A 27,300-nucleotide genomic window follows, 5' to 3' on the forward strand; every position below is an offset into this window, starting at 1 on the left:
ATAATCCGGGAGGCCGAGCGCGGGACTCTTTACCAACATTTCTCTTAACTTTGCAAATGCAGAAAACATTACATCCGACCATTCTATAACCTTGGGTTTGTCCTTGAGTGTACATTGTCTCAAGATATTATCATAGTAGGAACAATCAGAAATCCACTGTCTGCAGTAATTTACCATACCCAAGAAAGACAGCATATCCTTCTGGGTAGCTGGGGTGACCAGGCCCAGTACAGACTGTATGCGTTGTGGGCTGATTTTCCTTTCTCCCTCAGAGAGTACAAAACCCAGATAATTGACATTCATTTTGCACCATTGCAGTTTTGCTTTAGACACTTTGTGTCCACATTCTGATAACCAGTTTAACAATGAAATTCCATCTAACCGGCTGGCCTCCTCGGTGGTACTACAGAGAAGCAGATCATCTGCATACTGTAGCAGGACAGAACCATGGGGGGGGTGCCAGGGAGCCAATGTGGCTTGGAGGACTATGCTATAGACCACTGGAGAGTCAATATAGCCTTGGGGTAAACGACACCAGGTTAATTGTTTACCCTCAAATGAAAAAGCAAATAGTAATTGGGTCTCTGTGTCTATAGGAATGCTAAAAAATGCGTTTTTCAAATCGATGACACTAAAGTGGGTTGCGTTTGCAGGGATTGCTGAGATGAGTGAGTTTACATCTGGTACTATAGGTGCAATAGGGACAATGAGGTCATTTACTTTTCTCAAGTCCTGTACGAACCTGACAGCACCGTCAGCCTTGGCAACGGGGTTAATGGGTGTCGAGTAAGGTGAGATGACGTATCGGAGTATGCCTTGTTCAAGGAATTCTTGTATCATGGGTCTAAGACCTTCTATCTTTTCAGATGAAAGTGGGTACTGTCTACAGAACACTGGCTGTGTGTCTGGTTTGAGTTTGGCTTTGTAGGGTGTGCATGGTACGAAACCAGTGTCATAAGGGCCAGTGGCCCAAATTCTATCATCAATTTGATCAAGTGAGCTATCCAGAGTATTTTGTAGTGACACAAAGTGTGGGGAGGTGACTTGGAGCCCACTTCCTTGTGGAGAGGGTGAGATGGAGATGTGGAATTTACTAAACAAGTCACGGCCTAGTAAGTTAACAGGACATTCTGGGATGATCCTGAATTGGTGCATCCCTAAGTGTTTTCCCTTGTCAGAACGTATGATAACTGGGTCAGTCAGGTAAGTGTCTGTAGGTATCCCGTTGATTCCCATTGAAGGAGTAGTCTTTTGCAGTTCACCATCATAGTTAAGAGAACACAAAACACTGGTGGTGGCCCCGCTGTCCACGAGAAAAGACAGTTTTTTATCATCTACATACAATGTGATGAGGGGTGAATCTTCCCAATGAGTAGTGAACTGTGCAAAAGATGGGATACCCTCCTCCGGGCCCCGTCAGTGGGTAGGGTCAGACCAGTCCACTCTGAATCGCACATGGTCTTGAACTGGTGTAGAACCTGATCGGGACAGTCCTTGTTGGGGCCTTTGTGTGTAAGGTTGTTGTGGTTTCTGGGAAGGGAATGGACAGTCCCTAGCCCAGTGTGTGTTTTGGCCACAGTTAAAACAAGTTGTCTGTTTAGGGACTGTGCCAGTGTTATTATAATCCCTGTTATATGGTGGTGTACGGAACGGTTGACCTTGAGGGGGCCTGTGAGGTCTCCTGTGGTTGTTCTGTGGGAGTCCCCTATTTGATCCATTGGGTGGGCCCCTATTGTTGTTCTGGAAGTTGTGAGTAGAAGTGACAGGAGTCTTCTTCATGTCAAAACATCCTGCTGATTCTTTTTCATACAAGTGATCACTAAATTGAGTGATGTTGTCAGAGGTCCAGGTAGAGACACTCTGTTTGACAGTGGTGATAATAGATGAGTGTAAGTTATTAATAAATGTGGAGATGAGGAGTGTATCCATTCCAGGGTCTAAACCAGCCTCCTCAGACCAACATTTCTTGAATCTTATCCAAAATTCAGTGACTGTCTCAGTTGCCTTGTGTTTACAGGCCACTGCGACTGGCAGGGAAGACTTGGTTTTAAATACTTTTGTCATTTCTGTACTTATTTCTTCCCACATGGTTTTTACGCTGTCTGTTTTGTTTAAAGGATAATCCTTAGTGGACATTTTAGCTGGACAGTCGACGATGGTTTTTACGTTTTTCCAATCCCATTTGGAGTTGTGGTCAGTGACGTTGTCAATAATTAGTATGATGTCATCATGTGTATAGTTACGGCCTGTACAAGCCTTTTTGAGGTATGCTACAGTGCCAGTGGGACTGACATGAGGTTTGGGACAATGTTTAATTATCTTATTTAATTCCTCAAGGTCCATAGCCTTGATGAGGAGTTGGTCTCCTATGGTCATGAAGGGGGCAAGAAAACGTGAGGCAGAGGCTCCGGAGGCAGAATCATCGTCTCCGGAGGTTCTGTTATCAGTTACTTCTATTTTGGTGATTTTTCTACTGGCCCTACTAATACTACTTAGTGACTGTGGATTTATAATGGAATCATCAGCTGATTTTCTGGTCTTTTGTTGTTGTTTATGTTTAAGCATCTCTGTGGCATCTTTTATTAATTCCTCCAATTCCTCCTCAGTAGGTTCTATTTTAGGGGTTTCGTCGTCAGTGTCAGATTCTTCTCCTAGTTGTTGGTTTACAGGGGGTATGACGTTGTTAACAGGTGGTACTTGTCCTGAAGGTATTGTACCAGACCCCGGTACACCAGGATTGGGGGGTGGTGCACTGGGGTATAGAACCTGGTGACTAATGGCCATCAGGTCAGTATCTGTCAATGAGGGATAGACTGGGCTATAAGGGGGTGGTGATAATATTTTAACAACCTTTTTAATTCTCTTCTCCTCTTTGTCATGTAAAGATTTAGATATGAGTTTTATCTGTCTTTGTTTCTTGGTGATTGTGGTGTCATGCCAGAAGGGGGCAATGGTGAGCCATTGTTCACCTCCTGCAGACATGTATTTCATGTCCCAAGACGGATCAGCATCATACCATGGCCAGGCTTGTTTGTCTCCAAGACACAATCCTTTAACCATTTCCATGTAATAGGGGTAATTGCTGCCATCTCTGGGAAATGCATCCTCGCTCCCACAATTTTCAGTCCATCCCGCTAGATTATCTATCCATGAGTTGATTAAAAAATAATTAGTGGGTGAGTTACGGGCTACGTAATCTTTACATGTCTCGTTAGGTAGGGGAGGTGGATATGTTACAGTCATTTTACTTTGTTTTGAACCCATGTTTATTGTGAGTTTGTTTCTGATGTTTCTGTGAAAATAGTTTCCACTTCTTTATCTGTTGTTGGTGACTATAATCTTCACTGAAGTCTAAGAAATATAGTATCTGACTACTTTCAGGTAGTTTGTGAATCTGCTCTATTGATTTGGGACAGATAACTGGATAATTGAAGAGATTAATTGGTATATCCGTCACAAAGAAAGGGTATGGTTGATCAATGTATTTTTGTATAACGTCCGTGTGCAGATGGCAACCTAATACAAGGACCGCCTCTACAACAGTACCGTTAGAAAAGGACGTGAGTGTAGATTTGAACCTTATAAGTTCACTATTGGCAGATACTAATTTCGGCCAATAATCGTCTCTTTCAGGGTTGTGGTACCAAAGCACTATACTACACTGACAATCTTCACAGGTTCCTATTTGTGGGTGTCTAGGATGTGACATATGTGACTATGATATGAGAGCGTGAAAAATTCAAAGTGTGCAGACCAGGGGCGTCGTCACAGAAAGGCAGGTACAACCTGTTGCAGCAGGCTGTGAGGGTTGGTCTTTGTCTGCCCACTTTTCAGAATTATGTATTCACTTTAGACATCTCATATAGTTTTAAATGTATAATGATTTTGTTAGTAGGGACCACAGACTGTCTACGTGACAGTGGATAGAGTCTAGTGGTTCTGATTATGAGAACTGTATATGAAGCCTCACGTTGCGTTACTCCAAGAAGGAGAGCATAAAGTCCGCAAGTCTATTGGCATACAGTAATCAAATGGGACAAGTGGTAAGATTAGTGTGCGTGAACTTACCAGCCGCACGGTTTACAAAGAAATACAGATATCACAAGTGTGTATACTTACCAATCACACAAGGATATTGAAATAAGAAAAAACTTATACTTCAAACTAAACATAGTAAGGAAATTTGGCCAATGAAATAGTGGGTGTTCAAAATGAGGTTCTATTTGGATAAAGACCCGTGGTCTCTTCGTACTCCAAGTACGGTATCTGATCCTAGATCAGTGTGTACACAAAACAAAGATAGAAGATTTTAACTTCTATGAACTGACATCCGATATCCCCCGGGGATAGAGTCATAGGTTCAGGATCGAGTTTGTCCGTAACCTCACAGCGGTCTCAGAGTAGACTTTTGGAGTCTGCTGACGACCGTGTAGGAATGAACTTCGAATCCCGAGGCCGAGCCCCCATTTGAAGGAAAATCGATCATGTGCCAATGTATCGATTTTCTTATATATTCATTACCTTATTTGACCTCAGTGTGAAGACCCCTTAGAGCTCCGTGAGAGTGTAACCTCATATGATATGACCAGTAACGAGGACCACAGATACAAGGCTTAACTCTGATTTAATAGTGACAAAAACAACATATTTATACATAACATACGACGCTGGTTTAATTATATGATTGGTTAATATTTGGTGCAGAGGTAGGGAAATAACAGCATAGAGGTGGGGTGGCTTATACGTCGCCTTATAGGGGAGTGTGTAGTATTCGTTAGTTATGAGAAATCACAGGCTGTACAGTTTCTGAGGAAAGTTGCAAAGTACATGATAGCAAGCGAGTACTGGAAACAAGCCAGAACATAACTTCTTGAGATAAGCAGGAACACAAACTATAAGACAGAGAAACAAGATGGCTGATTAACCCTTCAACTGTCGACCTAGACACTGTCGACCTAATGGCAGTGTCGACCTAATGACATGTCGACCCAATGACATGTCGACCTAATGGTATGTCGACCTAAAAGCATGTCGACCTATTGAGTTGTCGAACTAATGGTGTCGACCTAAGGGCTGTCTATCTACTTGTTGTCTACAAATAGTCCGGATACCGGCGATGGCTGACCCCCACATTGTTGGGAGGTATGCTCCTCCTTTTTATCACTTTTCATGGCTTAGTACATTTGGCCCATAATTAGAGTGCGGCTGTTTCCATGGCAACAACATACTTGTATACAGTGTAGTGGGAGCACAGCTGTTTCCAATACAACAACATACCTTTGTACAGTAGAGTGAGAGCACAACTGCTTCCATGGCAACAGCATGCTTCTCTACGGTATAGTGAGAGCACAGCTGTGTCCATGGCAACAACATACCTATGTACAGTATAGTGAGAGCACAGGTGTTTCCATGGCAACAACATACTTGGTGTATGGTATAATGAGAGCACAGTTGTTTCTATGGCAGCAACATACTTGTGTACAGTATAGTGGGAGTACAGCAGTTTCCATGACAACAACATACCTGTTACAGTATAATGAAAGCATAGCTGTTTCTATGGCAACAACATACCTGTTACAGTATAATGAAAGCACAGCTGTTTCTATGGCAACAACATATTTGTGTTCAGTTTAGTGGGAGTACAGCAGTTTCCATGACAACAACATACCTGTTACAGTATAATGAAAGCATAGCTGTTTCTATGGCAACAACATACATGTGTACAGTATAGTGGAAGCACAGCTGTTTCCATGGCAACAACATACTCAGTGTATGGTATAGTGAGAGCAAAGCTGTTTCCATGGCAACAACATACTTGTGTACAGTAGAGTGGGAGCGCAGCAGTTTCCATGACAACAACATACCCATTACAGTATAATGAAAGCACAGCTGTTTCTATGGCAACAACATACTTGTGTACAGTATAGTGGGAGTACACCAGTTTCCATGACAACAACATACCTGTTACAGTATAATGAAAGTACAGCTGTTTCTATGGCAACAATATACTTGTGTACAGTATAGTGGAAGCACAGCTGTTTCCATGGCAACAACATACTCAGTGTATGGTATAGTGAGAGCACAGCTGTTTCCATGGCAACAACATACTTGTGTACAGTAGAGTGGGAGCACAGCTGTTTCCATGACAACAACATACTTGGTGTATAGTAGAGTGAGAGCGCAGTTGTTTCCATGGCAACATCATCCTTGTTGAACAGTATAGTGAGATCAAAACGGTTTCCATGGCAACATTCTTGTGTACAGTATAGAGAGCGCAAAGCTGTTTCCATGACAACAGCATACTTGTGTACAGTATAGTGAAAGCATAACGGTTTCCATCGCAATAACATACTTGTGTGTTGTATAGTGAGAGCACAGCTGTTTCCATGACAACATTCTTGTGTATAGGGTTACCACCTTTGTGTTGAGAGATTCCCGGACAGTGGCCCACCCCTTGACACACCCAAAGCCCACCCACTGACCCGACCCCAGCCACACCCCTTGGCCCACCTTATTTAATTTTTTTTAACCTTTGCTTCAATTTCATTCCTGATTTTGCACACCATAATGCCAGTTACATCACACACAGTAATGCCCATTACACATTATGCCATACACTGCAATGGCCATTACACTGCAGGACTCAACAAATTTTTTCTAAAGGAGGGACAACATGGGCAGTGCGCGCTGAAGGAGTGCATCAAACAGTTCACTGTAATGCCGATTAGATGTCACACACCCATTACATAGTATACCACATGCCATAATGCACATTACATGTTATGCCACACACTGTGATGCCCATTACTCGTTATGCCAGGACTGACATTTTTTCTAAAGAAGGGATAACATGGACAGTGCGCGCCAAAGGTGCGCTGCAAAAAAATTTCACACACCCATTACTTATTATACCACATGCCATAATGCACATTACATATTATGCCACACACTGTGATGCCTATTACACATGCCCATTACTCGTTATGCCAGGTCTGAAATTTTTTCTAAAGGTGCACTGCAAAAAAATTCACCGTAATGCAGATTAAATGTCCCACACTCATTACATAGTATACCACATGCCATAATGCCCATTACATAATATGCCATATACCGTAATGCCCATTACACGTTAAACCAAACACCATATTGCCCATTACACATTATACCAAACACCGTAATGCCCATTACACATTATGCTTCACATTGTAATGCCCATTATATAAAATACCACACGCTGTAAAGACTATTACATATCAGTGCTGCTTACCTACATGCTCGTTGCTACAGGTTTCATTCTTGATGCTAAGGGTTTCATATTCCATGCTCGATGTCAGGGATTGCATGGGGGGGGGGTATATGCTCTGCCAGGGGTTACATGCTCATTGCCAAGGGGGGAGTGAGAGGTCAGGCCAGGTACTGGCAGGGTAAGCGGTGAGGCCAGGCACAGGCAGGGGGAGCGGTAAGGCAGGCATTAATAAAGCTGAGATTTATTTACTTGCATGAAGAATCTTCTGACTACGGCGGCGCGGAAGGGGGCTGTCACTGACTGCAGGAGGGGAGTGGGACTCCAACTGCAGACTGCGGGTGGACTTACAGTGTAGAGTACTGCTGACTGCCCGGCGCACTGGGAAGATAACTGCCACAACTCCGATCACTGGCTCACACTCATGCCGCGGTGTGTCCGTGGCCATCGTCACGCAGCGCTGCAGGAGGAGGAGCCGGAGGGCACATAATGAGTAGTGAAGACATGAGTGACACAGAGTCCCTCCCTCCTCCCAGTGTGCGTGGAATGTCACAAAGCTTCCTCACGTCAGATGGTCACATGGGGTATGTGGCATCGTAGTAATAGTAACTATGATGTAACAGTGTAATGTGGGCTAGGTGACATGAAGGAGATTGCTAGACTAATGAGGGAGAGAGGGAGATTGCTGCTATGTCAGGGAGTCTCCTGCAGAATGCAGGAGGGGAGGTAACTATGATGTAACAGTGTAATGTGGGCTAGGTGACATGAGGGAGATTGCTAGACTAATGAGGGAGAGAGGGAGATAGCTGCTATGTCAGGGATTCTCCTGCAGAATGCAGATGGGGAGGTAACTATGATGTAACAGTGTAATGTGGGCTAGGTGACATGAGAGAGATTGCTAGACTAATGAGGGAGAGAGGGAGATTGCTGCTATGTCAGGGAGTCTCCTGCAGAATGCAGGAGGGGAGGTAACTATGATGTAACAGTGTAATGTGGGCTAGGTGACATGAGGGAGATTGCTAGACTAATGAGGGAGAGAGGGAGATTGCTGTTATTTCAGGGAGTTTCCTGCAGAATGCAGGAGGGTAGGCAGCTATGCTCATTGCTCATTTCAAATGCTTGATAAACCCAGAAGACAACATCCTGCCTCTTCCTGGACTTCCCAATACTTGGTAAAACTGCTGTGACTAAGTATTGACAGCACATTCCTCATAGTGATCAATGGGTCACGGTCTCGCAGCAAGGGCGTGGCCTCAATGGGAAAGCCGTAAGGCAGAGAGGGTGATAGAGAGACAGGGTGATGGGAAGATCATGATGCAGGGGGGAGACAGGAGAGGGTGACATTGGCCCTTATTCAGATCGGTGCGGATATTCCCGCATTCTTACGGAGCGGTCCGCACGCCACGGTGTTTTGCCGCATGCGGCCATCGTCCGTAGAAACGCCCACGTGTCCTCCGCATTCGGACGGACTCACTCGTTAAGAACAGGGCGTGTTTACGGACGACATACAAACCATGCGTGTGCGGGAGAAACACTCCGATTCGGCACGGTATCACAGAGTATTACAGAGTATGCTCGGGAATACCGCATCCGAACGGGAGCCAAGCGGTGCTACCGCACGTAAGCGGAGTATTTCCGCCAAAAAACCCACTATGAACTATCTTCTGCAAAACATCACATGACCCACTTATTCAATTACCTAGCCTCATAAAAAACAGCTTATTTGGAATTGGAATCAATTAGATTCCAATATATCCTTACAAGCATGCCTAACACATGCATAGCCCACATTAACCCTTACAGCAATGTAAGTGCAATGGTTTCTATTACACCCTGTGTCAAACATTATAAACAATCTACACATATACTATGTAAAGTGCAAATAAAACCGACAACTGTGAACTTGCATAAACATTTTATTAACATATAAATGTATCAAAAGGGTAAAAAAAATAAATTAAATTTAAAGCAGCTGGTCTTTCAAGTCCTGCAGATCAGCTTGCAGGAGCCGGAGATGGTGCTCAACTCTCATGAGGGCCCCACGCACCCCCTCATCTGCCGGTGTGGTGTCATCTGTGGGCATGTCAAAGGGGCCAAAATTAGTCATGTTATTCATGCATACATTTCACATACTACGACATAAATTGCACAAATGCTAGGTGACATGTGTGTATATATATATATATATATACAGATATATATCTATCTATGTAGACAGATAGAGACACACATAGATAAATATATATGACACATACATATATACATACATGCAAACTTATTTGCTACATAGTGTATTTTTGGCCCTCCACCCTTAACTCTGCAGAAGACATAACAGTCATATTGTTTCTTCCCAGTCACAACCCACCCATGACTAACCAATGACAAGCAGGTCATGGCCTCCGTCAATAAGAACTTGTCACAATCTGCTCACTCTAAGTTCAGTGATGGTTGGTGGCATGGGAGTTAGGCAAATGTCAGGAATGCACAATACACATCCTCAAAATCATAATTCTGTCTAAACCAAACTACAATTCTGTGAGGGACAAAAATAAATCAGAACTACAGGGGGGGTTTAGGTAGAGGAGGCTCCTGGGACACTGCCAACTTGTGACTCCATTCCAAGGTAGGCCGGGCCATACTCCATTTCTAGCATACATCCTACAGTTGATAAATAACATTGACCAACAATATAGATTCCACTATTTGATGGGTCATAATCAACGCTTGCAGCAGGTGAATTTAATCCACAAATGAACCACTCATCCCTTTACTCCAGGATCCAGTTTAACTACAACGGTTATGTGGCATTCAAAATGGAGCTCCAACCCATCCCACAAACCGGTGTAATTCAGAGGTGTCCTGGATGAAAGGGATGCCTTGGACACCCCATCTAACCCGTACCTGTATCTGTAGCTACCCACTTTGGGGTCTATATGAATAGTATGGGCCCAAAATTTGGTTATCAACACTGACACATAACAAATACCTGTACAATAACTTCATGAATGATGCATTATGTTAACATACCAATCTCCTGAGATTCCGGGGCCTGGCACGCCTCCTCCCCATCGTCATCGGACTCCTCCGGGGCAACCGTGGCCTCCTCAGACCCCTCCTCCTCCGCCTCCGCCACCGCCTCCTCCTCCTCCTCCTCCTCCTCCTCCTCCTCCTCCTCCTCCTCAACCCACACCTCCTCCTCCTCCTCCTCAACCAACACCTCCTCCTCCACAACCAACACCTCCTCCTCCGCAACCAACACCTCCTCCTCCTCCACCAACTCGGCTACAACATCCTCCTCCACCACCTCCTCACGCCCCTCCTCCTCCTCCACCACCATCTCCTCCTCCTCCACTTCCTCCTCCTCCACCATTGGCGGCACCTCCTCCTCCTGGTCTTGGCCCTCCTCCTGTGCCAGGGCTGCCTCCGCCTCTTCCCGGGCCTGTTGTGCTTGGGCTCGTGCTGTGTGTTAGAAAAAAACATCATGGTCAATGTGGGGTCATTGGGGCACATGTAGTAATCCATAACAAGACATATATGGAAGGGTGATAATGATGGCAAACTATGCAGGAAAGTAGCTCCTTACTGTTAATGGATTCCAAATAGTGACATTTAAATTAGTATGTGATTGGTAGTAATTTGTTCACACATTACAACCCAGCCATTTATCACTGTGTAACACATATTAGATCTGGCACATTGTATGCATCAGAATCCTCAATGCTATGGCATTACATATAAAAGCCACATGACTGCATGTTAACCAGGAAGAAGCACACATAACAGTCTATGGACTTTTAAACCCATGGACACCCAGTTAGCATGAGACACATTTTATTGTTTATATATGCTATGTTGTAAGTGCGAAATTTCATAGCTAAAATACTCACATTCCGCAATTTCGCCCCTTAGTTGTGTCAGCAGCTGGGGCTGGCGCCTGCGGAGGTCGGACCACCGCCTCTCCAGCTGCCCGAGGGACCTACGCACCCGAGTGCGGGCGTAAATCCGGCGCCCTGCCGCAGCGTAAGCCCTCCGCTTATGGCGGTTGGTTATGAAGGGCCCCGCACGGCCCAGCCTTGTCTCCATGACGGAGACAAGAACTCGCAGCTCCTCATGCGTAAAGGGTTCTGCCCTCCGTGTCTCCGCCATGTTGACAATGGCATCTATCAACCAATCAGGTGGTGGCATTGGTTGATCACAGTTATTTGTGTTAATAACTTTATTGTTCATTTTTACATTAACAGCGTCTCTGCGCCAACACAAATGGTGACAAATTCGCATGCCTTCAAACCCGTAGTGTTGATGTATGGCAATGAACAAATCTGATATATATAAAACACAGTGTGTATGCACTTAGCAAATCCAATGACGCCTCGCTCCGCCAAGCAACGCGTGCTATAGCTTAGCAACGCATAGCTGTAGTTAGCATTATTTACTCTATGCATCTATGTGTATGCGTACATTTATGTGTAAAAGACACATACACACACTTGCAGGTATCCTGAGACCACCATTATCCAACAGCCCTGCCTGCCTGCCTGCCTGTCTGCCTGCCTGTCTGCCTGCCTGGCTGCTCCTTGAAATGTAGAAACATGTGAATAAATTCTAATATCATATATATAGATATATATATATATATATATATGCAAACAAATCAGACATCAACACATGATAAAATCCCAAACACATTACAGAAGAAATCAATGTACTCACCAGTCATCAGGGATAGTATCAACTACAAAAATGAAGATAGAACAAACACATAAGATCCCTTGTCCAAGGTCTAATAATTAGCACCTATATAGAACTTCCCCCAAAACTCTTCACATATGCTAAATATCTCCTATTTCTTTGCCATTAGGAGGGCAGGCTGGCTAATGTTGGTTTTGTAACACTGACAACTAACACACGGGACTTATTTGAAGGGGTGATTGTGACTAAAATGGGTGTGTTATGTCAACTCAATAACATGTACCTGAAGTATCTTTGCGCCACAGAGTCCCGCAGCTGGTATCCCCTCCGGCATTCAGGGGCGCGGGATGGGCGCATGGGCGGATCTTGCGGCTCAGATGGTACCTCCCACTCCTCAAAGGGTATCTCACGCCGCACAGCAATGTTATGCAAAAATACACACAGGCCCACGATCCTCGACACCATTTCAGGCGCATATTGCAAGTCACCACCAGTGCGGTGGAGCACTCTAAATCGACCTTTTAAAAGGCCAATTGAGCGCTCCACCACTTGCCTGGTGGCAACATGCGCCACATTGAATGCCTCCTGTGGGCCCGGTGCTGGGTAGCTGTACGGCGTAAGTAGCCAGGGCGTACATGGGTAACCGGAGTCACCCAGAACCCACGCATCACGGCCTTCCAGCTCTTGTAGTCTTTGCCATATCCCGGTTTGTCGGATGACATGCGAGTCATGGGCACTTCCGGGAAACTTCGAGTTGAAGGCGAGAATTTCCATGGATGGGCCACATACCACCATCACGTTCAGTGAGTGGAACAATTTGCGGTTCCTATATATCTTCTCACTTCGAGATGGAGGCACAAATGGTACATGGGTGCCATCCACAGCCCCTATCACATTAGGGAAGCCAGCAATTTGTTGGAAGGCGTGCTGGCTTCTGCGCAGGGTCTCGGGGGCAAATGTCATGGCCATGAAGTGCCCCTTGCGCCTGAACATGGCCGACGTCACACGCCTCAGGATTCGGCAGAAGGCCGGCTGAGATATTCCAGCAAGTACTGCCACTACTTGTTGGAACGATCCTGAGGCGCAGAAATGCAACACCGCCAGCAGCTGTGTGTGAGGCGGAATTGCTGTCGTGATCCCGTGTAGAGGTTCCAAATCGCTCTGAATTAGGTTGAGCAGATCCAGAATTACATTTGGGGGTAACCGGTACCTAGTAAGTACCTCATCATCGGGCATAGCAAACAGAGTCACCCGTGTGCGATAGATTCTAGCACGTCCTGGCCTCCTTGGGCGACGAGTGGGGAGAGCCGCAAGTGCCCTTACCCTCCTCTCCATGTAGCGCAGAATAGCTTCTGCAACCTATAAAGAAATGAACATAAATACTGATGCACCTATGCACATAATGGCCATATCCCACTACAAATTGATTTGTAGCCTTCAATACGTACAATAGATGGCCGCCCCGTGTAATCCCGCAGATCCATTTGACTCTGTAATGATGACACAATAATATGAACTCAATACACACCGTCCAAAACACACAGATAAAGGTGTCAGCATTTTTTGCCAACATCATGTACTATGAGACATTTCATCTATTGCTGGGACATGTTGGCCTGCAATAGATGAACCCACACAGGTTTAAGACCTGTGAGTGAAATAGTGAACATGTGACATGTTGCAATAATGATACACACACTTTGCTGGCCCAACAATCTGTAGGCAGTGAGGCAATGGTGCATACCTTCATACACTTACATAGTGAATGGATATCATATCTACAAGGAGCATGGAAGAGCTTACCTTAGACCCTGACAAGTGGTGATCTGGAGACAACTGATTCTACCAGCAACTCACTATTTATAGGGCTCTCACATGTGTTGTCTATAACAGTAGAGATGAGTATTGCCTGACTTGTGGCGTGGATTCTCTAAGGGAATGGGCTACTTTTAGCTTGCAATGAAACGCCATCATACGACAGTAGTCATGAATCAAATGTCATGTCATGCTAGCAAATAGCATGTGTATTGTGCAATAGTCCCAGGTGTATCCGAAGATTCTATGCAATGTTATCATTGGTGACCAGTATTTCATTTAGAACTTTCGCCAGGTTTTCCACAATGGAATTTCCGCCACCGTATGCGGCGCGAAAGAACAGCGACGTACGCTCACGCACGGAACGCAGCTGCCGCTGATGTCCGCCAAACAGGATACTCAAACAGTATAAAAAGGTGTATTACAGGGTGACAATGTTGTTGCTAACATGTCTGGCTCCCAACCAGAGTTAGACCCAGAGCTCCAGCAACTTTTTGCCAAGCTGGACTCCAGCACCACCTATGTGCCACTGCACATGCAGGCAGTGGGTAATGAGGAGCCTGCTGGCCCTTCTACAGCAGGCCAAGCTGCACATGACCATTCGACAGCAGAGCAACCAACACCTGGCCCTTCTGCAGCAGCCCAACCTGCAGCTGGCTCATCTGCAGCATCAGCAGATTTGTTTGGAACACAACCGGGGACTTCACAAGGTAGTAGCATGGCCAGCACTTCAAGTGCAGCGACTGGTGCCAGGGGGCGTGGCCAGGGACGTAGCAAGGGGCGAGCCAGTGCAACAGCCGAACCACCAAAAAAAAACAAGGCATATGAAGCACAGGAGCTGGCCATCCTGGTTCCCCGAGCACGTGATTGGATAGAGTGCCCATCCGAGAAGCTGACACACACACGCCGATGGAAGATTTGGGAACAGATAACGGCAGAGATTAATGCAGTTGCGCCACAAGTTCGTGAGACGGACCATGTGAAGAAGAGGCAAGTTGTTTTGTCATACATGTGCCCAGTAATAGCCAAGTAATGATTTAATTGATGCTTATATGCATTTTGCAAATGGCACATGAGGTTGTTACGATACACATACATTATTGCCATGTTATTTCCTTGAGAGTCAGAGTAGGGTGATTGTGAATGTGTATTGTAACGGTTGATATCATAGTTGCATGTAATATTATATATGGGACATTAATCACATGTTGTAAGATGTAGCACATAGCAATGGCTGCAACAGCTAACATTGTGAGTGACATGTATTAATATGTCAACTTACATTGCAGGTGGCAGGACTTCAAAACCAACCTGAAGAGGAAGATGACCAAGCGGTGGGACCACAGCCAGACATCTGGGGCCGGCCCCATGCCATCAGGGCTAGAGCTCACCCCCCTGGAGGAGATGGCGGAGAGCTGTATCTCAGTTGAGGAGATCAGGGGGGTGAGCACGATGGATAGCGAGGCCCCAGCTGAAGTGTTTGCGTCTTTTCTGGAAGGTAAATATTGGTCATGCCATAAACTTGTGCAAGTAATTATCGTAGAATGTCTCCTAATTGTGTTTATCTTTTCCCACAGACACCCCACCGCTTGGTGAGGACTCTGCTCAGGAGGTGGAGGAGTCCGTGCCACCTGGCCCCAGAGGTAGGCCTGTGCAGCAGCAGGCATCGGGCCAAGCCGATTTGGCCGCCTTGGCCCAGGTGCTTGTGGACATCAACCAGCAGGGAGATTTGGCATCAGAACGGATGCGTAGGACCGAGGAGATCCTGGCGAGCTTGGTCAGCACCCAGCAGTCCATCGCTGGGAGCATGCAGGCCATGGCTGAGTCACATCAGGCCATGGCTGCAAGTGCTCAGGTGCTGGCCGAGCAAGCCACCCGCCAAAATGATCTCCTCCTCCACCATAATGAGCTTATGGTGGAGCTGGTTACCAGCAACAGGGTCCTAATGTCATCCGTTTCTGGTGCATTACCAGCGGAAACACTCCCTGCTGGCAGGAGGGGTAGACCAGCCAACCCCTCCACATCATCTGCTCCACCTGCCCCAGCATCTGGGCGTCCCCGAAGAGCTGCTGCACAGGCCAAGGAGCCTACCAAGGCCAAACGTGGTCGGAAATGAACTTGTGGCCGCATTAATCTCTACCGTTATGTGTTCCCAAATCTTCCATTGTGCTGTGTGTGTCAGCTTCTTGTGTCCAATCACGTGCTGAGGGGAACCAGATGAGCCCTTGCTTCATATGTCCTTTGTGGTTCCCCTGTTGCCCTCTTGTGCCTGGCATTACTGTCAGCTGTACTTGAAGTGATGGCCATGGTACTATCTGGTGAAGTCCCCGGTTGTGTTCCAAATGAGTCTGCTGATGGTGCATATCAGCCAGCTGCAGGTTGTCCTGCTGCAGAAGGGCCAGGTGTAGGGTGCCCTGCTGGAGAATGGTCAGGTGCAGCTTGCCCTGCTGTCGAAGGGCCAGCAGCCTCCTCATTTCCCACTGGCTACATGTGCAGTGGCACATAGGAGGTGCTGGAGTCCATCTGTGTGCTATTATATTTGTGTTTTATTATTATTTATTTTGCTGCATTCCTGGCATGTTGTTTATAGTTTTGATGTTTAATTTTATGGTCATTGCATGACAGTGGCATTGAGTGTGACATGAATATAAATAAATGTGTTTACTTTACCCAAAATGTGTGGTTTCATGAGTACATGTCGAATACACATGTGTATTGCTAGTATTAATATTCTGTCATGTCAATTGTTAGCAGTTTTTAAGTGTCTGAGAAGTACAGCATATGTGGGGGATTACTAAGGTTTCCTTGAAGCAGCAATGGTTTCAATTAAAGCACTGACAAGCGTCCTATTAGTGAGTAATGAGTAAAGGAGTAGATTGTATTGGGTTCAGGTGTTAATGGTTGTAGTCATTAGGCGTACGTTCGCCTCCCGCATGAACGAGTGGTGTCCGCAAAGCAATAGTACACTTGTGGACACCGCACATTTCAGCCCTTTTTGCTCGCGTGCATTCGGAGTGGTTTCCGAATGTACGCCCCCCAACATAAGTGTACTCCCCCGTGTCCGCCCATGTTTCCGCCCCGTTTTGCCCACTTTGAAACTACGCCCATGTGTCATTCCGCATGACGCCCATAATACGCCCCTATTTCCCGACCGATTGCGGTGACCAGTTTTGGACGGGCTTTGTCCGAACTGGTACCGAGTCAAGGCGTGGCACATGCGCGTAGCGTTCTACACGCATGCGCAGACGCCGTAAAGACGCAATCCGTAAGAACGCGGTAAAGTCCGCATCAATCAGAATAAGGGCCATTGAGAGGCAGTGGGTGACTGGGAGGCAGTAGTGGACTTGTATTCTACTATTTCAGTAATTATCTGCTTCCAAAAAAATCCATTTGCCTGCTTCCACCTCAGGGCCTGATTCAGCTCCGGAAGCCGTCCTGATTCAGTTCTATTGACCAATGTTTTCATAACTCTACAACATGTGCCAAAACCACAGTGGGCATGTGTCATGGTGGTGCTCTGGCTTGGGTGACAGTGCCTTGTTCGCCACAGCCTGAAAGGCAGCAGGTATTTAAGGGTGGTGACAGGGGGCATATTGCTGAATAGATGCATATCGCCTTATTTCTATATCCAGAAGCCAGTGGAGGCGTCTTTGGGCGCAACTGCACAGCCATTATGAGCAACCCAAGGGTGGTCCGAAGATGCAAACGACGGTCACGATATTGACTGAAGCTGCGTTTTCCAACGCAATCAGCCTGTGAGAAGCCGTCAGTGGGCAGCTTTTTACACCGCACGTCTCCTGCTGCATTTATATGAATGACGTAGCGGCGTTGATGTTAGCAGCCACTTCTGAATCAGGCCTTTAATGTCCATGGTCATCTGTCCTCTGTACTTGCACAACCTTTAGTAAGAACGGGATTTGTGCATGTACTGTGTTTCAGATGACGAGACCACAATATGGCATGGTCCATGTACTGTATGATAACATAGCACCCAGTGAAAGGTCAGTGTAATTAGGAGATACAGTACATGCTGGTGTATATTGGGGAAGGTGATATGACTGTTGTACCATAACCCAGTCTGCTTCTGACTTACAGTGACACCTACTGACGGCAGGGAGGAATACACATGAGATCTTTGCACTTTTCTGCTCAGTGGTTCTCTGCTCGGTTTGGGATCATTTGGTCTACAGCATGATGGTCTACAGTCATTAGGTCGACATGGGGAAAAGGTCAACATGGGTCTAGGTCGACATGGTTCTAGGTGGAAAGCTCATTCGTTTGACAGGTCATTAGTTTAACAGGTCATTAGTTCGACAGTGTGTAGGTCGACAGTCAAAAGGTCGACATGGGGTTTTTCACAGTTTTTTTACCTGAATGTCAACACAGTCGACATGGACACAATTTAAAGTGCACCGCATCTCCTCACATCGAACGCTGCGTTCGCTATGCGTCGGTCACAGTGCCTCGCTGCACTCGGCACACTATTTTATTCTCCCACCACGCCCTAGTGGATGGTAGGGCATGAAATACCGCCTGTCGGCACATGTCGGCTCAAAAAAAACAGTGAAAGAACCCATGTTGACCTTTTGACTGTCGAACTAACGACCTTTTGACCTAGAACCATGTCGACATTTTCCTATGTTGACCTAATGGTGTTGACCTAATGACTGTCGACCAAATGACCGCATCATCTCTAAACGCATATAATGGGATAACTGCTCTTAAATTAATATTTTGTCTTATTGTTTAGGGAGAGCAAGTTTGTTAAATAAATCATCAGCAGTTACAAAACATCTTTATTTTGTCTGCTAAAGTTGTAATAATGTTTATAGTAAACATTTATACTGAAGGAGGCGGTATTTCCGAAGCAGAGATAACCGCATTCTCCGCCTCATCAATAGATCATCACGGTGCCAATTTATCCTGTGACTACAATGGCGTTATCTACTCCCTGCAATAGGGGACTGTTGAAGCTGGAGGGGCTTCGCTAGACCCCCTCAGTGCACCACACATACATATTTCACTGGCCATTCACTGCCTTAGGTGGACAGTGAGGGTGAGAGACCCTATGACCATAACAAAAAAGCAGGGGCCTATTGTTGCAGGGTTTGGCAGCGGGAGGAGTACAGAATTGCAGCGTTACAGTTTCCCATTTTAAAAATCACCTGGGGGGTGGCACCTTATTTTGCATGGCTGCCACCCATTCAGGACTTCTATAATCAGGAGCATTTCAATGCTCCTCGTCCACCGCTGATAGACTGCCTCCCAGGCCTTGTGCTGGCTAATATTAGCCAGTACAAGCAGGGCCGGCGCCACCACTAGGCAGCTTTAGGCATTTGCCTAGGGCGCCGGCCACTGGAGGGCGGTAGTGAGACAGCAGCAGCGCCGCTCCCGGAAGAAAAGTACCAGGCCAACAGGGAACAGGTGAGCCGCGAGCATACCCCCCCCCCCCCCCCTGGAGCCCACCTGTGGTTGGTTGTCATCAGCGCTGGTCCCATCTGCCCATGGATATGTTTGGCAAGAGGCAAACTGTGGGTAGCGCCCGCACCACCCCAGTCAGCGCAGCTCCTGTTCGGCGGGTGGCAGTCCCCCGGTCAGCGGTAATCGCCGGCTGGCGAACACTGCCCCCCCCCGCCCCGCTGGTCAGCTGCATCGGCAATCTGCGGGTAGTGCCGGAACACCACCCCCCGGAGTGCGGTGTCTTTTTACTTGGGCAGCGGGCGACTTTGGGTTTCTTTGCCTAGGGTGCCTACAATTCTTGCACCGGCCCTGAGTACAAGGGGGTGGGGTGATGATGTAGCGAGCTAGGGAGACAATTGCTGCTTTCCGCATCATTGCTCTATCCATAGTCTTATACGGCCTACACACACGCCGATATTAAGGCATTTTCTAAGCGATTTTGCTTAGTTTGGCAAAGTCGCTTAGAAAATGCCCCCACATCAGAGTGTGTGTGGGGGCTATATTGTCAGCAATGCGCGTCCCCGCGCGTCTTTGTCGCTGCCCGAGATTGATGAACAGTGTCCATCAATATCGGCATCGGCAGGGTACTTCCACCGGAGAACACTGGCGCTGTCCGCTCGCTTAGCACACAGAGCTGACGGCTCGCTCTGTGTGTGGGCTGTCAGCTCTGTGTGCTGAGCAGAACGGCCCGACATAGCACAGCTAGGTCGCCCTACACACATCGGCATGTGTGTAGGGCCTATAAGACTAGATTGCTTAGAAAGTAAGCACAGATCTCTCCGACATATGGGGAACATCGTCTAGTGCAGGGGTGGCCAACCTGTGGCCAGAGCCGGCCACTGGAGGGCGGTAGTGAGCTGCAGGCCAGCAGCAGGAAAGCTACCGCAGCAGCAGAGGAGATCCGGAGGAAGGAAGCTGCATCTGCCAAGCACTTACAGCTATTCGGTGAGTGATTCGGTGCCTGGCAGCATCGCACCCCACACCCCCAGCAGTGCGGAAGGCACTCCCCCCCCCCCCCCCCCCGAGTGGGAGCTAGGCAACACCCATTTTGCATTGTATCGACTCTTTGACTTACCACAACATATTTTTGGGGCTCATTGCCTCTGATTGGTTGGCCACCCCTGGTCTAATGTGTACCTGCTATGTTGCTGACAATGCGCTCTCCTGGCATCCTCCATCGACCCTGCATTCGGAATGTAGCATGGCCGATACCAGCGCTTCACCGGGTGTATGAGCTTGCCGATGCCGGTTCCCATCAGTGGCGATGACACACTGGGTACATATCAACTAATGATAGAACAGAGCGAAAACGATCGTCAGCACAGGAAACAGCGGGTGACATCTCCACCTGCATATAAATGTATTGGTCTCATAGCGCAGGTTCTCAAGCTCGGTCCACAGGACCCCACACAGCGCATGTTTTGCAGGTCTCCTCACAGAATCACAAGTGAGATAATTAGCTCCCCCTGTGGATCTTTCTAAATGTGTCAGTGAGTAATGAATGCACCTGTGCACCTGCCGGTTGACCTGGAAAATGTGAACTGTGGGGTCCTGAGGACCCCTGGCTTATAGTATTAAAAAAAAAATCACTTTTCGGGAAAAATAGGTCCCGGGTGACGATTTGGAAGACGACCACAGAGCTCCAAACACACGTATGTCCCATATGACAGACAGAAAGCGTCTTATCGCGCGTCATGTGTCTGTATAATTGGATGAGGATGAGGTCTCGCAGATGACACCTACTGACACCTCTGCTGTCTATGAAATCCTCCTTAATTGTGGCCGATTTGTCCATCACTGCAGCGCCACGCATGAACTGCTGCAGAATTGTTAGTGAAATTTGCTCATCTTTAGGCTATTCATAGACACCACTTCTGTGTATTTATACATTCAATTATTAATGTGTTTTCCACTGAGTCTTTTAATGAATCCCTTGAGTATAGTTATAGTCTTTTGGCCTTTTATTAGATATTCTAACAACATGCGTTTAGTTAAACTTCCAGTAAACTGTTTTCATTACAACCCTGTACTGTAGGTTTTAGGAATAATTACGTTTTGGGATAATTGAGGCTGTATACGGACGATCTGCCCTGCTTCATATACTCTTACTACCCACAAGTCATTAAACACAACATAATATATTGATCATACGCTATTAACAATTTAGTAACCAAATACAATTTATCCATAGAGATTTGTTTATGTTTTATATGTTGGGGGCATGCCGGCCCTCCCACCCCTGTGATGTCACTATTTCCGTGTTATTTGATTGGCCGAATATTGTTTCAGTACAACAGGGACATTTTTGGTAGTGATTAACCCTATAATTAATACTGTGTGTGTGTAACCGAGACCGTGTGCTGGAACTAACCCACCATGACGTTGTCACTGGGTGGCTGATGTGGATTGATGGGATTGTTAAACCAGGGTCACTGTCTTCAGCAGAGTTTTAGTAGAAGCCATTACATAGGCCCAGCGGTAGCAGACACATTTTATATCTGCTCTCACACGGGAATGGAATTAGCTGATGGATGCATGATCGGTTATGATCTCACATGTGTCCGCAGTATATGACCACCAGCATTTCCCAGATGCCAGATTTATAGATAGAAATTATTTAAAGGTCTCTAGCAGTGAGGTGTGAGGCATCTGCTGATTGGATGTTTCTTTCTGTCCTTCATCTTATTATGGGGACATCAGTTCTTGAGCTTACTGTACGGCTCAGTCAGTGATGACGTTTACCAAGAAAGATCAGAGCAACTCAGCGTATAGCCAATGAATCACTGAATAACTGCTCCCTTGTTAATAAGCACAGGGCCACCTTGACAGTATACTGCAGGCCCTGGGTGAAGCAATGCACTGGCGCACCCACCCACCCATTAACAGGTTTTATTTTTAAACAAATCATAACATTCCCCTCCTGCCATCCTGCACTCACTCTCCACTTGCTTCCATACAATGAATGGCTGTCAGCACACTGATGAATTGGGGGGCCCTTGGGCAGTTGCCCATTAAGCCCCTATGATAAGATGGCCCTGAATAAGCACATATAAACCTTTTATTTGCAGCACCTGTAACTACCTATGTCCTTTGTGCCTCCCTATCCTAATTCAGTATCTGCCACAGAAAAGGTGCCAATATATGGTGTTGCTTAGAGTGGCATTCACATGCACTGATGCCAAGAAGGGGGGGCATTAATAATTACCCAGGCTTGTGAGGGGAACCTTTGCTGACCTCCCCCCTGTGTCGTCGTCTGCCGGGAAATCTATTTTTACAGAGGTTGTGGCCACAATTTCCTGGATTAGGCCCCTCCCCCTGATTTCCCAGGCCTGTGGCCACTCCTGGCTGCCCTGGTCACACAGTTGGCAAGGTTCATCTGACCACTGGCCTTTCTAACACATGTCAGAAGTGGTAAGCGGCCTGTCTGGCTGTGGCAAAATCCAGTCAAATCTGGAAGAGTTAACACACTTTAATGTTCACAATGTTGACATTGAGGAGCAGACAGGAACTTCCTACCTGTGAATTTGTGTATATATGTGTGTGTGTTAGGCTGGCCGTGTGGCACTGGAGGGGTGACATTTCTGCCACCTCCTGCCAATGGGTGTGGTTGCATGGTGCCTTGGGGAGTTGACCTTTCTAAGGAGGAAGGTACCACCTGAATTAGCCGCAGAGCTAGAACTGGCTGTTTGCTTGCAGAGGAGAAGACTCCATTCTTATACCATGATATATCCCACATAGAAGAGTAGATAAGAGTCTCTGGCAGAACACGCCTTTATAATGGCTGCCATATAACACAGGTGTTCTAAGTAGGCGCTGCAGAATATGCATGCACTATGGGGCCCAATTCCGGGTCACTGGGATTGAACAGAATTTGGCCCTGCCCCAATGGTTGGTGTCTGCGCAGGCGCAAACCCCCGACTGTGAACAGCCTCTGCGATTTACAATGTCGCCAGTCCATACGCAGCTGGGCTGGGGTGGCGCCCGGACATGGGAACACCCAGCATTTCAATGGCGGTGGGAGGGGCATATTTTTGGCGGGGCGGGCTCTCTGCGAGCTTCGCAGCATACCGAGTCAACCAGAATCAGTGCCCCGAGAGGTATGAAAGGGGGGTGGGACAAGGCTACGTGTTGGGGGCGGGATGAGGCTTATGTCACCAAGTCCCACCTCCATAACAGCCAGCCGCTCAAAAATGACGCGATTCGCATCAATTTAGCCACGCCCCCTCCCATCGGACCCGCAAAATTAGAGATTTTATACAGCAAAGAAGGGGGATGCGGGCTCTGCGGTGGTGATGCAGGAGACTTGCCCACCTTCCCGGGAGGTATTTGCAGGACCCTCTCGCCCATTCCGGTAGGGTAGGCAAGTATGGCCTATATACATAACTGTTATAAATAAACGGTTAACAATAAATCGGATGTTCTCCTAGTAAGTTGCTTACTGTCGTTCCTTCTGTCAGTAAAACGCTGCATTCCTTACAGGGAATAAGTTATTTGTAGGCGTTAATTAGGAAGGAGTCCCGGCGTCACACTACGCAGGCGGAGAGGAAAGTGTGTATTCAGCAGCATTCTCCGTGTCAGGGTCAGCAAATAGAGGCCCAGTGGGAATATTGCTAAATTATTATGCAGTCATATGTTTGATCAGCTCTCAGTAACCTTAATGGGGGAAACAAAATCTAACTAACAGTCTCCTCATGGTGACATTTAGCGGATGTCTGCCGTCAGCAAAACTGAACACTTCCAGAACACACATTTCAGCGCTGACATAAAATGGCTGCACCGAATCAGGTCATGTGACATGAGGCAGTATGTGCTGTTGTGTATACCCTTAGGGCCAGATGTAGCAAGCTTCAAAAAGTGATAAAGTGGAGAGTGCTAAACAGCCAGCCAATCAGCTCCTACCTGTCATGTTACAGGCTGGGTTTGAAAAATGACAGGTAGGAGCTGATTGGCTGGCTGTTTAGCACTCTCCACTTTATCACTTTCTGAAGCTTGATAAACTGGCCCTTAGTGTATTTTTGTGGTTGAGGGGGGAACAAAATTAAAATAGAAGTGTCAGGGGTCCCTGGTGTTCTTTCATAGAGTTACAAGGACTGTAATTATGTGGGTTACAAAAACAAAACTGTGTTTCCCGGATACTCTCACCCTCCCTCCTCGTGTCTCCAGGATTTATGCCTAGGTATAATAATTATTGCCCAGGCATGTAGATCATACTTGCCTACCTCTTGCATTCTGCGGGAGACTCACTGACATAGCAGCAATCTCCCTCTCTCCCTCATTAGTCTAGCAATCTCCCTCATGTCACCTAGCCCACATTACACTGTTACACCATAGTTACCTCCCCTCCTGCATTCTGCGGGAGACTCCCTGACATAGCAGAAATCTCCCTCTCTCCCTCATTAGTCTAGCAATCTCCCTCATGTCACCTAGCCCACATTATACTGTTACATCATAGTTACCTCCCCTCCTGCATTCTGCGGGAGACTCCCTGACATAGCAGAAATCTCCCTCTCTCCCTCATTAGTCTAGCAATCTCCCTCATGTGACCTAGACCACATTACACTGTTACATCATAATTACCTCCCCTCCTGCATTCTGCAGGAGACTCACTGACATAGCAGCAATCTCACTCTCTCCCTCATCAGTCTAGCAATCTCCCTCATGTCACCTAGCCCACATTACACTGTTACATCATAGTTACCTCCCCATCTGCCTTCTGTAGGAGACTGCCTGAAATAGCAGCAATCTCCCTCTCTTCCTCATCAGTCTAGCAATCTCCCTCATTTCACATAGCCCTGTAGAGATAGATACAGTTACATTGAATCATCAGCACCATTTCATTTGCACTTTAGCGAGTATAGTGTCTCTTACTAACAGCTTTGGGGCTCATCTATATTTGGATTCATTAATTTATTCATTTTAAAAAATTCCTCTCAGATGTAGCAGTACACACCCACGCTTCTAGGTGCCACGTTCGCAATCTCTTTTCACAATCTCTCCATGTATGGAACTAGGCACGCCCCTTAAGTGGAGCCTCAATGGGGCGCTGTGCAAAATTCTGCTACCAACTATAATATCCCTGAAACTAGTTTTCAAATGTAGGCAAGTATGATGCAGATGTATGCCACTTTCTGTAAGTACAATCCCATGTTTGGAGGACTGTCCCCTGTCCAGTTATCAGGACGTCACAGGGCAGGGTGGGAGGTGTCGCACGGCCACACTGATTGGGTCAGCTGTCTCCATAGAGCAGGGATGGGGAACCTTCGGCCCTCCAGATGTTGTTGAACTACACATCCCAGCTTGCCCTGCACCAGTTTTAGTGTATCCAAATAGCAAAACTATAGCAGGGCATGCTGGGATGTGCAGTTCAACATCAGCTGGAGGGCCGAAGGTTCCCCATCCCTGCCATAGAGTGTCACAGAACACCTGACCACTATATAATTGCGAGATTACAGACAAAGGAGGTTATTCTATTTAATGCGCTCCCATGCGAATTCGCACGGGAGCATGGTGATTTTTCAAAAGACCCTTTCACACCGTACAGTAATTCGGGACGACCCGGCAACAACCTGGGTTGGACCCCGGTTATTTATGCGGTGTGAAAGGGGTATTAGTAAATGAACCCTGTCCACTTTTGCAGGTTAGCCAATGGTAATGCAGGTAGGTGGGTGTTTGGGGGCTCTATGAGAAATACTAGTTAGGGTTTGGTGATTAATCAACATCCGTAGCACAAAAGAAAAATTGGGAGTTTCAATGAAATCATGTGAACGCATCGGGTCATATGGCAAATGAAACGGCCGGCTAATGAGTCATTAAGACTGATTTCCATGTGGCCTAATAGCTGCTTACTTTAACTTAACCACTACAAAATGCGCGCTCGGAAAATAGCTACCATTATAATGAGATCTTGATAAATCAGGTCTAACTGTGCTTAAACATAGATAATAGGGCCGCGCTTTTATTCGGAAGCCGCAGACTTCAGAGAAAGGCACTTTGTGCACTATTACAGGATGAGAAAGGACGATGTCAGAGATCACAGCGACGCTAGCGTGGAATCAAGGACAGATGAAATTTAAATGCGCGAAAGGGAGAGGAGCGGGAAGCGTGGGGGTGAATTACAAATCCTCATTTCTCCCTTTATTTCTGTAACACTGCACATCAGAAAATACACTGCACCCAGAGAATCTAAAGCTGCTCCCAGCTCTGTTCTCTCTGACCCCGGCAAAATAATGCACCATGAAAGGGAAATTCTCCCAAGACTTGCACCGTCTTCCTTTTTCATCAGCGGCGGCCTCATTTATAGAGCCGTTTTGCTGTGCAGGATATGGGGAGCATGTGGCTTCTTCTGCACCAGGGGTGATGGTCTTACTGATGTCTGTGAGATTCTCTATTAGGTTATTATTAGGCATGAAGCTAGGTTGGACACATGCAATGTGATCTCGGATCAGCCTTTCATATATTTTTCACAAGAAGAGATATTTCAGTTAATTGCTGAAAACCATTACGGGCCTAATTCTGACGCAGGCAGAGGCGGCGGCAGCAGCGCTGCTGGTTACTTGGGAGCGGCAGCAGCAATCCACAGGAATGGCAGTAGATTAGGTTGTGGCAATGGATTACCTGCGGCTGAGTGACCCGGGTCGCGCAATCTGACCTCCGCCATTCCTACAGTACGGGTACGGCACATACGCAAAGCGCTGAACAACGGTAATTTGCTCCGCAGCCCCTGAATCAGGCCCTACGTGCCCTTGGCTCCCTATTTGCTGCAACAAATTCTACTCCACCTGTATAATTTTGGGGCAACACTTGCTCCCGATTCCTTTGCACCTAATGCTGTTTCCGTAACCATCTCTCTTATTTTTCTAGCTATAGATATTATTATTATATATATATTTTACAGATATATTTTTTTTGTTCACCAACTTTTTTTTTTCTCCTTCTTTTACACTCGCAGATAACAAGTACGCCCCGGCTGTCACTCTGAACGGCTTCATCTTCATCCTGGGAGGAGCTTACGCCAGAGCGACTACGATCTATGACCCAGAGAAAGGGAACATAAAGGCGGGGCCCAACATGAACCACTCCAGGCAGTTCTGCAG

The 27,300-nt window shown here is 46.8% G+C and overlaps 1 protein-coding gene across 2 annotated transcripts in view; it reads left to right on the top strand.

The window, feature by feature from the left end:
* The window catches only part of KLHL29 (kelch like family member 29), a 633,192-nt gene that overhangs the window by 599,763 nt on the left and 6,129 nt on the right, over positions 1-27,300 (top strand). For both annotated transcript variants that reach the window (XM_083178618.1, XM_083178619.1), the window contains exon 14: positions 27,156-27,300. In XM_083178618.1, the coding sequence (XP_083034744.1) occupies positions 27,156-27,300 (145 nt within the window). The remainder of the gene's footprint in view (positions 1-27,155) is intronic.

Source organism: Crinia signifera, chromosome 3, assembly GCF_055691185.1.
Source record: "Crinia signifera chromosome 3, ASM5569118v1, whole genome shotgun sequence".
Classification (NCBI taxonomy): domain Eukaryota; kingdom Metazoa; phylum Chordata; class Amphibia; order Anura; family Myobatrachidae; genus Crinia; species Crinia signifera.